Here is a 10,868-nt window from a genome sequence, read left to right on the forward strand (position 1 = left end):
CATTTATTTAAACAAAAAATATCATTTAAATTGGTATTTAAACAAAAAAAATTTAAAAATTGAATATTTATAATCTATTTAAATATCAAAATGATACGATAATACAATTATTAATTTATTTCTTAAATAAATTAAAATAATTTTTAAATTTTTTTATATTATGAACAGTATCGTATTTTAAGCGTATCATTTATGTTTGACACAAATACGATACGAATAATATCATGTTTTAATCGTATCAACACAATTAAAATACGAAACACGATTACACTAAACCCATAAATAATTTTTTTCATATCGTTTTTATACCATGTCATCATATCATATTTAAAATTATCAAATCTAACTTAAAATTGAACCAAACCCACATATAATAAAATTTAAACATAAGACGGTTCTACATTTTTATCCCCTGAAATTGAGTTCACGTCATTAAATCGATTCCAGTCGCAATCTATATCATTTCCATTGCTCAAAGAACACAGCCAGAGGCAATTTCTAGAGATTTTTTATTTCTCAATTAAAGGAGTTCAATAGGATGCACATGTAGCATCTAACTTGATATTTCTTAGAACATTGATAATCTTAAGCAATTAGTTTAGGCAAAGATTCTTATAAAAAAACATAATTTAAAAGATCATAACTAATTATCTGTTCCAAATACAAGGTAACAGAATAAAGTGTTGCAAAGCTGCTTTTCTAGTATGCATATCAAATACTTTGATGGTACTAATTCTATAGTATAATAATCAAATGATTAGATGGTACTAATTCTTTAGTATTATAATCAAATGATTACTACATCTGAAGGTTTCTAGTTTTTTTTTTTTTTTTAATGAAAGAATCTGATATATCGAGATGCCACCGAAAGAAAATCCATAATATCTGAGATTAGTGAGAACTTATAAGAATATCATCAAATATTCAATGATTAGATGGTACTAATTCTTTAGTATAATAATCAAATGATTACTACATCTGAAGGTTACTAGTTTTTTTTTTTTTTTTTAATGAAAGAATCCGATATATCGAGATGCCACCGAAAGAAAATCCATAATAATTTCTGAGATTAGTGAGAACTTATCATCAAATATTCCAGTAATTTCTTTTTTAATATCTAATTAGCATACTCTTTAGAATTCAAATTCTGAACAACAGATAAAAAAAAATTTTATCTAATTGATATGAGTTTAATTCTTTGTCAGTACAGTGCGTTTTTCAATCTCTAAATATATATATATATATATATCATTAAAATTTTTTTATAAAAAATATTGTCGTCTGACTTAAAAATAAGAGTTGTCATCTTTTAAAAATAATTAAATCAATTGAGTTAAAATATAAATCATTAATTTACTATAAGCAGTGTTTTACCCAATTGAGTATGCGTTTAAGGCAACCCCACATTGGTAAGAAGACAGCAACTAAAGTTAATTCAAAGAAAATTTTATTCCTCCACAGGTGCAAAATTAAAACCTCAAGGGGCTAGGAAGTTTCTTTGGTCATATGGCTTTTCCCATTTCATTATTTACATGTATAATCACAAATGGAATCAAAAAAGTTTGGAATTGGGAAACCGACTTCCCATTTTCATTATTGTATATTCAAAGAAAAAGATGTGCTTTCATTTTGTTTTTAAAATTATTCCAGACACCCTACCTAGGTAAATAACTAGGAAGGTTCAGCTCATCACTTGGCTTCTGTATAAAATGGGGCTTGGCCACTAACCTGTTTTCCCAAGCAAACAAGGCAAACCAAGTCTACTTGTTACATAAAAGTGAGCAAAATTATCTTGTGAATGGCATCTCAGAGAGATCAGCAGCAGCTTATGAAGGTTGGGTCGGAAGGTTTTGCGCTAATAGACGAATGCTATGGCCGGACTAGAAGGTCGAACCAGAGCCTGAGACTTCAATGTCCACAGCCACAGGTACACCAAAGTCATTACCAATATTTTTACTACCAGCATCAACAGTCTTACGTTTGCCAAGTACCCCAAGTTTATACAGTGACGAAAGAGGCTGTTTCCAATTTCCGTGGAACTTCTCTGCACCAATATTCTGGTGGACGGAGTGTTTCTGAGGGACCCCAAGTTTATACAGTGACAAAAGAGCCTGTCACCAATATTTACCTTGGAACATCTCAGCATCAATGTTCTGGTGGACGGCGTATTGAGGGAGGACCCCAAGTTTCTATTGCAAAAGAGTCCGTTGTTAGCAGCAATGAGGCAGCTCAATTCTATGGTGGGACGATTGTTATTGATTATAGCAAAAATAAGCTACTTCGTCGGCCTTATTATTAATGCCTATCTTTGCTCTTTTACTATACTGTGGTTGATGACGATAGGGATAAGAAAATAAAGACCTGCTTCCATGGCAATACTGGTGCTTCAAAATATGTATTTTTCTTGATCTTTGATATAGCTATGTAAAATGCTGTTATGATCCTTTATTGTGAATCAATTACTTGCTTTGTCTTTTATTTGGAACAGTGCATTGGTTTCATACTCCATGACACCTAGTCCGTGAGATCAAAGCTTCTTCGACAAACTTTTAGATGCAAATTGATTTAACTTACTATATTTAACGTTTTTAACATGCCCCAATTAGAATTTCAAAGTCATATAAAGCTATATTTAGTAACAAAGTCAACCCAACATGAAACCACAAAACTGAATTCTTCCGACAATCCAGTCCTGCCACAAATAACGTTAGTGGTAATAGTTGATCTTGTTTGAAGGCTGAAAAGGTATAAAGAAGGGAACAGGGAAACAAGGCATCCATCAAAGGCATTGTTAAGCCTCTATACTGTAGAGGCTTTTAAACTTTTAAACAGAAAAAAAAAATAAATAAATAAATAGCTCAGGTTGAAGGGTAGCAACAATGGCATTCGACACAATATCTCGAATAAGCGCCGTTCTTCTCTTGTGCTTAGTTTTTTGTGGTTGCGAGGGCATAGGTACATTTAATGAAGCAGAGGCTCTAGCTAAAGCCATAGATGTGGCTCTCGGCAAAGTAAACCCTGATGTCAAAGTTTTTAATGTGTTGGAATATGGTGCAAAGGCTGATGGAACGACGGATAGCTCAATTGTATGGTTTACCTTTGAAAGTACACTCGTTTCATTTTTCGTTTATATATAAATTATGGCCCCTTTTGTTTGATTAAACTAATCACGGTGCATTGAATTGTGGTTCTTGACAGAATTTTATCAGGACTTTCAAGGCTGCCTGCAATTTCAATGGAAATGCTATGATGGTCATACCTGAAGGGAACTTCTTAATAGGACCGGTCATATTTTCAGGACCGTGCTTGAATCCATCTTCTCTAATCATTCAAGCTAATGGAATGGTCAAAGCACAAGCTGGTCTTTCATACTATGGAGTTGGAGGAGATATTTCAGACTGGATCACGTTCCTAGGCATTGACGGCTTGATTCTTTCTGGAAAAGGTACTTTCCATGGCCAAGGTGCTGAGGTATGGAAGAACCATGACTGTGGCAACCAGCCCAACTGCGTCCGTCTGCCAGCTGTAAGCTTCAAATCACCACCTGAAATTTTTATGATTTTTATAAACTGAACAAAATAATTAAATGATGAGGTTACTTTTCCGGTATACAATGCAGACATTGAAATTCATCAGGGTAAACAATGCAATCATCCATGGCATAAAAACCATTGACTCCAAAGGGTTCCACGTCATGATAAGCAACAGCCAAAACTTCGAGCTTTTCAACCTTGATTTGCAAGCCCCTGGAAGTAGCCCCAACACTGACGGTATTCACATGAGCAAATCGAACCAAGTAAAAATATCCGACAGTGTCATTGCCACCGGAGATGATTGTGTCTCTATGATCCAAGGATCCACCAACATCACCATCGAGAAAGTAACTTGTGGCCCAGGCCATGGTTTCAGGTAAATGCTTTCCTTTCCCTCAGGCATTTTATTCACCGTCTTCTTAATCAAGCAGTCAAAGTTAAAAGTACCGCCCGTCCATGTTTATTAACAGTATCGGCAGCCTTGGCCATTACGATGTTGAGGCAGATGTTAGCGGGATCACCGTGCAGAACTGCTCATTATATGGCACAGACAATGGAGTTAGAATCAAAACATACAAATCTGAAACCCCAAGTAAAGCTTCAGGCATAGTGTTCCGAGACATCATCATGACTCGAGTTCGGAACCCAATCATCATAGATCAAGAATATGGAAACAGGCAAAGTAGTCAGGTTATTTTTCTTTTCCCCCTTGATCATTTTGACAAATTCCCATCAAATCTAAATTGGACAGTGACTAAATTCAGCTTTTACTTGTTTCATGAAGCCATCGAAAGTAAGCATCAGCGACGTCCAATACGAAAACATCAGGGGAACTTCAACTAGCAAAATTGCAGTCCTTCTACTTTGCAGTACATCGAATCCTTGCCAAGGCATTAACATGAACAATGTCAACTTGGAGTACGATGGTCCTCCAATGGACAAACTGCCTTTCAGTTCTAGCTGTTCGAATGCAAAAGTTGCCTACGTTGGTTCCCAAAGCCCTCCCGCTTGCCCTTAGGCACTTACAGCAATCAAAACCACAATTCTTTCCTTGTGAATTAAGGAATTGATGGTATTATATAGTATATTTGTAAGAGAGAAAAAGCAGTGGATCTAGTGTTCTATATTGATGTCAAGAGCATCTGATCCAATTGTAATCCCTGGAACTAAAGTATAAAATAATTCCAAAACGAATGGATACAAAAGTTTTGATCAAAAATATCTGCTTACTTATGAAAAACTTTTTCAATCTATAGCAGATTGTCATAGTGCGGATTGAACCATTTTGCCTGTTGCCTATTCAGACAAAATGAAATTACAAGAAATAAAATTCAAACCTATACGTATTCATATTCAAGAAATCAAATTCAAACCTCTATGTATACATATTCGACAAGAACTACATATGTCTAAAGATTTATAGCTCTAGAATTTAAAATACTATATGAATAGAACACCCCTCTTTTCCATTATCTCCCTAAACATTTTCCTGAAGAAATATCAGTTCCTATGTTTAGAACTTTGTGCAAGAAGTATGAAGAATAACATGCAGCTGTCCTGACTAGCAGTTAGTTCACATTTCAGGTGCCTACTTTTTTTTTTCTTTTTTCTTGCTACGTACCAACCCATTGAGGCTTTCTAATCAATGTTTATCAAGGTTAACCACATCCAGCTGATGGTGCGGCTAAATTTCTCACTTAAATTACAAGCTCGGCAACCGCCTTCATCTAAGTGTTTTTGTACTGAATGACATTTGGTCCAGTGTGCATTAATCAAGGTAAGGATGCAAAACAAGAACGGTTGAAAGTTATGATCACAGAGTAAATACAAATATTAGGCATTTGAACTCTCATAATGTTATCAGTTTAAAAAGCTGAAGAACCTGTCCCTTTATGTCTGCCAAGGTTTAAAGAGTTGAAGTAATGAATGAAATTAATTTAAAAGAACAGGTAAAAGAACTGAAGTTTACCTCAAAGCAGTTATAAATAGAAAGAAAACTCCTCCTAACATTTATAGCAAAATGGTCACCAAAAGCATCAAAAATTAAGTGTATGGAGTTTGGTAAACTTCATATATCACTGACACTTTATAAGTACCAAAATAAAAAGCTGTGAAGATGATCAGCTAATGTCTCAAAGAAGTAAAAAAGATTTAACTTAGCCCTAGCATAGAGAATGATGACATTCAGCATGAGAGATATAGCAGTTTTTATAGCATTTTTTCATGTAAGCATTGTGGTGGCAACGGTTCCTCCCTGCCAAACCTGTGGCTCACCCAACCTATCTCCTCCAGCACCTGAAGCTGCTTCACCTGAACCAGCTCTCACTCAACCAGTTGAATCTCCAAAAACAGTTCCTCCCTGCCAAACCTGTGGCTCACCCAACCCTCCTCCTCCAGCACATGAAGCTGCTTCACCTGAACCGGCTCCCACACCATCAGCTGACTCTCCGAAAACAAGTAAGGCACCTAAGGATGGAGTTTTTGATATCACTGAGCATGGGGCGGTGGCTGGTGGGGGGACAGAAAGTAGCTCGGTTTGTACTTCTTAATTTTCATGTTTTACTCTGATCTGATTTTATTGTCAGGTATCATTTTCGGATCTCACAAGTGAATGTTTGATAAGACAATTAAAAAAAGGCATAAGCTAAGCTCTCTGATAAAGTAGAGAAGATAAATCCCTGAGTGAAAACGCATCTCATTTCCTAATGCAGAAGTAAACAGTCAATGGAGATGAAGCAAATCCACACTCTGAAGTCTAGAGTTAATGACTTCACAATGACATACACATTCAGGCACCTATAGATGATCGTTTGTTTTATGATATAAAATTTCAGCTTGCAAATGTAGTTGTAATAACTTCCTTTGTTTCTTTTGGTTATAAAGGCATTCTCTGCTGCATGGACTGCTGCGTGTGATTATGCAGGGAAATCTACCTTTTACATACCTGAAGGAAGATACCTGGTTGGCCCAATCTCATTTACAGGCCCCTGCTATAACAACTGGTCACCTAATGTAGAGATCAGGGGAACATTATTGGCTCCAATTAGCCTTAGTGCATTTAAATCCTCCACCTGGATTGCATTTAAAAATTTGCAGGGATTCACTGTCACAGGGGAAAATGAAACAGCAAATATAGATGGCCAAGGAGCAGCAGAAGCCTGGAAACAGTTTAGCTGTGAGAAATCAGATAGATGTAAGAAATTAATCACAGTAAGTTCTATTACAAGTTTACTGAAACTCAAAATTGTCTATACAATAGGCAATGGCATGACATCTCCATACTTCATCACGCAGTCAATGGATTTGATCAATGTTTCACATGCAACCATCAGCGGTATCACTCTGTCAAACAGCAAGGGCTTCCACTTAGGCCTCCATGGCAGCAACCACATCAATATCTACAATGTCAACATTACTGCTCCTAAGGAAAGCCCAAACACAGATGGCATCCATGTCAGTCACTCCTCTAACATAAACATTTTTTCTTCAACAATTGGAGTAGGTGATGATTGTGTCTCCATTGGACCTGGTAGTAGCAACATCTCCATTTCTGATGTCCAATGCGGTCCAGGCCACGGAATTAGGTAGCCTATATTTACAGCACTAACAAGATTTCGCAACTCCTGATTCCTAAAACTTCTGCAAAAATGACAGTGTGGGAAGCCTTGGCAAATATAAAAATGAGAAGGATGTGGTTGGGATCAGCGTGCAGAACTGCACCATCAAAGGCACACAAAACGGCATCAGGGTCAAGACATGGCCTGGAGCCCCTCCAAGCAAAGCTTCCAACATGACATTTGAAGATATTTTTATGATCAATGTCTCCAACCCCATAATTATAGATCAAGAATACTGTCCTTCACATAGCTGCAACACTAGTGAAGTAAGTATCTATCCAATTTATATACACTAAAACAAGTTTCCCTTTAGCAAACCAATTGATTTGTTGTTTCTGGCTATGCAGCCATCACTTGTGAAGCTTACAGACATATTCGTAAGAAACATCAATGGCACCTACAACACCAGATCTGCAATAACTTTACTGTGCAGCTCTGAGGTCCCTTGCGAAAACGTTCAACTTGTTAACATAAGTCTGAACTATGTAGTGCCCGACAGTCCTAGGCAAGGCCGGATGAGCACGAAAGGGTTTCTTAATGGCTTACAAGTTATTAATTCTAGGTTTTAGGTCAAATTTTCTGTGTACAAAGTGGTAGATTGGCTTGGCCACTGACTTGTTTAGATTCTTGGGCTGCATAAAAAATTAACTCAAGTCCCCCTTAAGCGCAAATTTCACGTTAGTCTCTCTTTTACTTTGAACATTTAGAAACTCTTCATAATTCTAGTCAAGAAATGCAATCTATTATATGGCGCTATATGACATTTGAACCATAAAATATTTTTTAAAATTTAAGTTTTTTGTATAGTTATTCTGCTTACAAGTCAAATTATTTTTTATATTTAAACTATCAAAACTTAAATTTTGATTGTTGAAATTAAAAATTCAGCATTTTATCAAAATACCACGACAATTGATAAATCAAATTATTTTACTAATAAGTACTTAAGGCTTAAAAAAAAAAAAAACAATCTCAAGAGAAAGACTTAGATAATGTTTTTTAAATAAATTTGTGAAATTTCTTATTAAAAATGATTAAGTAAAAATTAAAAAGTCAAAAATTAAAATCGATAAATAAAAAAGTTTTGTTACATGGATCAAGTATATAAATTTTGAAAAAATTTGATATATTTTTAAATAGATATTTTTAATAAAAAAATGACAAAAATTTTTATCATTAAATAAATATTAATCAAATTTAAATTATAAATAATAATTTTTTTACATATTATTAATTTTCACATTAAACTTTATCATTTTAAAATTTTATTAAAATTTTTATTAAATTATTTTTATAAAAATATTTCATAAATTTTACTAAAAGAATTTTATATAAATTTTGTCCCAATCTCAATATATTACTATAAAATAATTTTTTTTAAAATGAAAAAGGAAGAGCACAACAATGATCAACCACATGACGTCCTTTAAAGTGTTGCCCTGCCTTATAACACAAACAAGGAACGGACTCAGAAACAGAGACTGACAACAGCCTCTGTCGCCGAAAATGGCTTACTTCAATGCCCGACGCTCTCTAGCAACTCTCCTAACCCGCACTCTCTTTTCTGCTTCTGCTTCTTCCTCTCTCTCTTCTCGTTCTCGCATAGCCCTCGCTCTCCTCAACAACTCCCCTATTTTTATCCCAAACACAGTCAAAATCCTGACCCGGACCAAGATATCAGGGTCCGGCTACTCGCCTTTGAACGACCCATCTCCGAACTGGAGCAACAGACCTCCAAAAGAAACGATTCTTCTCGACGGGTGCGATTATGAGCATTGGCTTATTGTTTTGGAGTTCCCAGAAGACCCAAAGCCTTCTGAAGAAGAAATGATCTATGCCTATGTCAAAACGCTAGCTTCTGTTGTTGGCAGGTTAAAAAAAACTGAAATTTCCTTTTTCTTGGGTTTTTTTCTTTTTCTTTTTTTTTTCAATTTGAGAATTGGGTTTTCTTCTAACAGTGAAGAGGAAGCGAAGAAGAGGATATACTCGGTTTGTACGACGAGGTATACAGGGTTTGGTGCATTGATTTCTGAGGAGTTGTCTTATAAAGTTAAAGGTATTTCATTTATTAGGGTTTTGGGGTTTAAAGGGTTTTTTTTTTCTTTGTTTTGAAGCGCTTATGGAATAATTTAAGATTTAACTTAGATTTTCATTGTTGTAAAGACATAGTATAATGTCTTCAGAGCAGTTTTAGGGTTTTAAAATTTCCAAGGTTAGATCTTTTGTACTAAATTGTTAGTATAATTGATTATTTTGTTCTAAAATATATCTTTTCAGTACAATTGGCTTGATATTTTTCATTGACTCTCTGCTTTATAGGGTTACCTCATGTACTTTGGGTTTTACCGGATTCGTATCTTGATGTTCCAAACAAAGATTATGGAGGTGGGAATTTTTTGGAATTTGAGATATAAAGAATAAGTTTGCTTCTTTGTTCTATTGAATTCCCATTGAGTTTGACATTGTTTATCTTATCTTTTTGTGGTTTGATTATCAGGGGATTTGTTTGTTGATGGGAAAGTCATCCATAGGCCACAATATTCAGGTTCAGTGCAGCCATCTGGTAGCAGGGTTCGTGGACGGGGTGAAAGGCATATAAGAAGATAGCCATTGGAGACTACAGCGAGGAACAACCTGTCACCACCACCATCATCAACTTCCTTTTGTTTGGTTCTGTGTGGAGGCTAAGGTTTCTCCTTGATGAAGGGAACTTAACAAGAAGAATGCCCATGAGTTGAAAGTGTAGATACCTTAATTAGGTTTTATTGCTAGTCCTGTTGTCCAAATAAACTCTTCCCACATATCTTGTTTGATGGTGATGACTCTGCTCTTGCTCTTATGTCACATTAACATACTTTGGTTAATGGTTATGCATTTTTATCTAGCATCTTTATGAAAGTTGGAAACGTGAAAATTTGCTGTTACATTATGCATAGCTGGTTAATACGTATTGCAACTTAGATAAGCTATGATTTATTTGTTCTTTTAATCTGACCGTCCCTTTTTCCATTAGGTATTTCTTTTTCTTTTTCTTCATAGATTTTAAAATGCTTGTGTGGCCGAGCTATTGCATTAAAACCAATAAAAGAGACTGATTACAAATTGCTATTGTTTTTGCCTTTGGATCTTGCACAAATACTCAGTTGTGCATGATTGATAAAATGCTTCTAAATCCTTCGGCCATTGCCCATGTCTTCATAGTTACAAGACCCGTTAAATTTTTATGTGCATTAAGAAAGGGCATGTTACCTTAAGCTAGAAATCCTCCAAAACAGGGTTTTATAGTGATAATAATCTGAAGGTAGGTGGGCCCTTTTTCCAATGGCACCTCCTCTCTCTTTGACCTTGGTTTGCATTTACCTGAATGAAAGAACATTTTGATTTCCTTTTATGGTGGTGATTAGAACTTACAAGAAAATCTAGAAAGGATTCGGTGGAGTGAGAAAGGGAAGGGGGTTTTAACTACAACTGTTGGCTTAAGATTCATTGAATTTGAGACTATAATGAGCCTGTCTCTATAGCCAAATGCTACCATCAATGGGAATATGTAGCATCCATTGGTTTCAAATGCCCTGTCAAAGTTGTACTGGTTTTTGGTTGGAATCGGAAGGAAGTGAAGAAGGGCTTTGGAGGTGATGCTTTTGTGTATGTGGCGTACGGAGTGTCTTGCATTCCTGTGTTGATTGGGGTGAAGTATCGTTATTACATTCTTTAAGAC

At 35.4% G+C, this 10,868-nt stretch overlaps 3 protein-coding genes across 3 annotated transcripts; all 3 read left to right on the forward strand.

Annotated features, from left to right (window-relative positions):
• The first annotated feature begins 2,767 nt into the window (after nucleotides 1-2,767).
• LOC111307170 (exopolygalacturonase-like) lies at nucleotides 2,768-4,747 on the forward strand. Its single transcript, XM_022905186.2, has 5 exons — nucleotides 2,768-3,086; nucleotides 3,199-3,525; nucleotides 3,620-3,909; nucleotides 4,004-4,223; nucleotides 4,318-4,747. The coding sequence occupies exons 1-5, from the start codon at nucleotides 2,880-2,882 to the stop codon at nucleotides 4,549-4,551; spliced, it is 1,278 nt and encodes a 425-aa protein (XP_022760921.2). The 5' UTR covers nucleotides 2,768-2,879; the 3' UTR covers nucleotides 4,552-4,747.
• Nucleotides 4,748-6,755: 2,008 nt separating this feature from the next.
• On the forward strand, nucleotides 6,756-7,768 carry LOC111307171 (exopolygalacturonase-like). Its single transcript, XM_022905187.2, has 3 exons — nucleotides 6,756-7,117; nucleotides 7,188-7,416; nucleotides 7,498-7,768. The coding sequence occupies exons 1-3, from the start codon at nucleotides 6,801-6,803 to the stop codon at nucleotides 7,717-7,719; spliced, it is 768 nt and encodes a 255-aa protein (XP_022760922.2). The 5' UTR covers nucleotides 6,756-6,800; the 3' UTR covers nucleotides 7,720-7,768.
• Nucleotides 7,769-8,569: 801 nt separating this feature from the next.
• MORF3 (plastid developmental protein DAG) lies at nucleotides 8,570-10,074 on the forward strand. Its single transcript, XM_022905497.2, has 4 exons — nucleotides 8,570-9,021; nucleotides 9,109-9,206; nucleotides 9,470-9,535; nucleotides 9,648-10,074. Exons 1-4 carry the CDS (start codon nucleotides 8,657-8,659, stop codon nucleotides 9,755-9,757), a joined length of 639 nt encoding a protein of 212 aa, XP_022761232.1. The 5' UTR covers nucleotides 8,570-8,656; the 3' UTR covers nucleotides 9,758-10,074.
• Nucleotides 10,075-10,868: the final 794 nt, after the last annotated feature.

This window comes from Durio zibethinus, chromosome 22, assembly GCF_047325235.1.
Source record: "Durio zibethinus cultivar Kanyao isolate XHJ-2024 chromosome 22, ASM4732523v1, whole genome shotgun sequence".
In the NCBI taxonomy this organism is placed as follows: Eukaryota; Viridiplantae; Streptophyta; class Magnoliopsida; order Malvales; family Malvaceae; genus Durio; species Durio zibethinus.

Coding starts and splice junctions, on each gene's coding strand:
- LOC111307170 (XM_022905186.2), top strand. CDS start 2,880: ATGGCATTCGACACAATATCTCGAATAAGCGCCGTTCTTCTCTTGTGC. Junction 3,526..3,619: donor ACTGCGTCCGTCTGCCAGCT/GTAAGCTTCAAA, acceptor TATACAATGCAG/ACATTGAAATTCATCAGGGT. Junction 4,224..4,317: donor GAAACAGGCAAAGTAGTCAG/GTTATTTTTCTT, acceptor TGTTTCATGAAG/CCATCGAAAGTAAGCATCAG.
- LOC111307171 (XM_022905187.2), top strand. CDS start 6,801: ATGACATCTCCATACTTCATCACGCAGTCAATGGATTTGATCAATGTT. Junction 7,118..7,187: donor GGTCCAGGCCACGGAATTAG/GTAGCCTATATT, acceptor CAAAAATGACAG/TGTGGGAAGCCTTGGCAAAT. Junction 7,417..7,497: donor ATAGCTGCAACACTAGTGAA/GTAAGTATCTAT, acceptor CTGGCTATGCAG/CCATCACTTGTGAAGCTTAC.
- MORF3 (XM_022905497.2), top strand. CDS start 8,657: ATGGCTTACTTCAATGCCCGACGCTCTCTAGCAACTCTCCTAACCCGC. Junction 9,207..9,469: donor GTTGTCTTATAAAGTTAAAG/GTATTTCATTTA, acceptor TCTGCTTTATAG/GGTTACCTCATGTACTTTGG. Junction 9,536..9,647: donor TCCAAACAAAGATTATGGAG/GTGGGAATTTTT, acceptor TTTGATTATCAG/GGGATTTGTTTGTTGATGGG.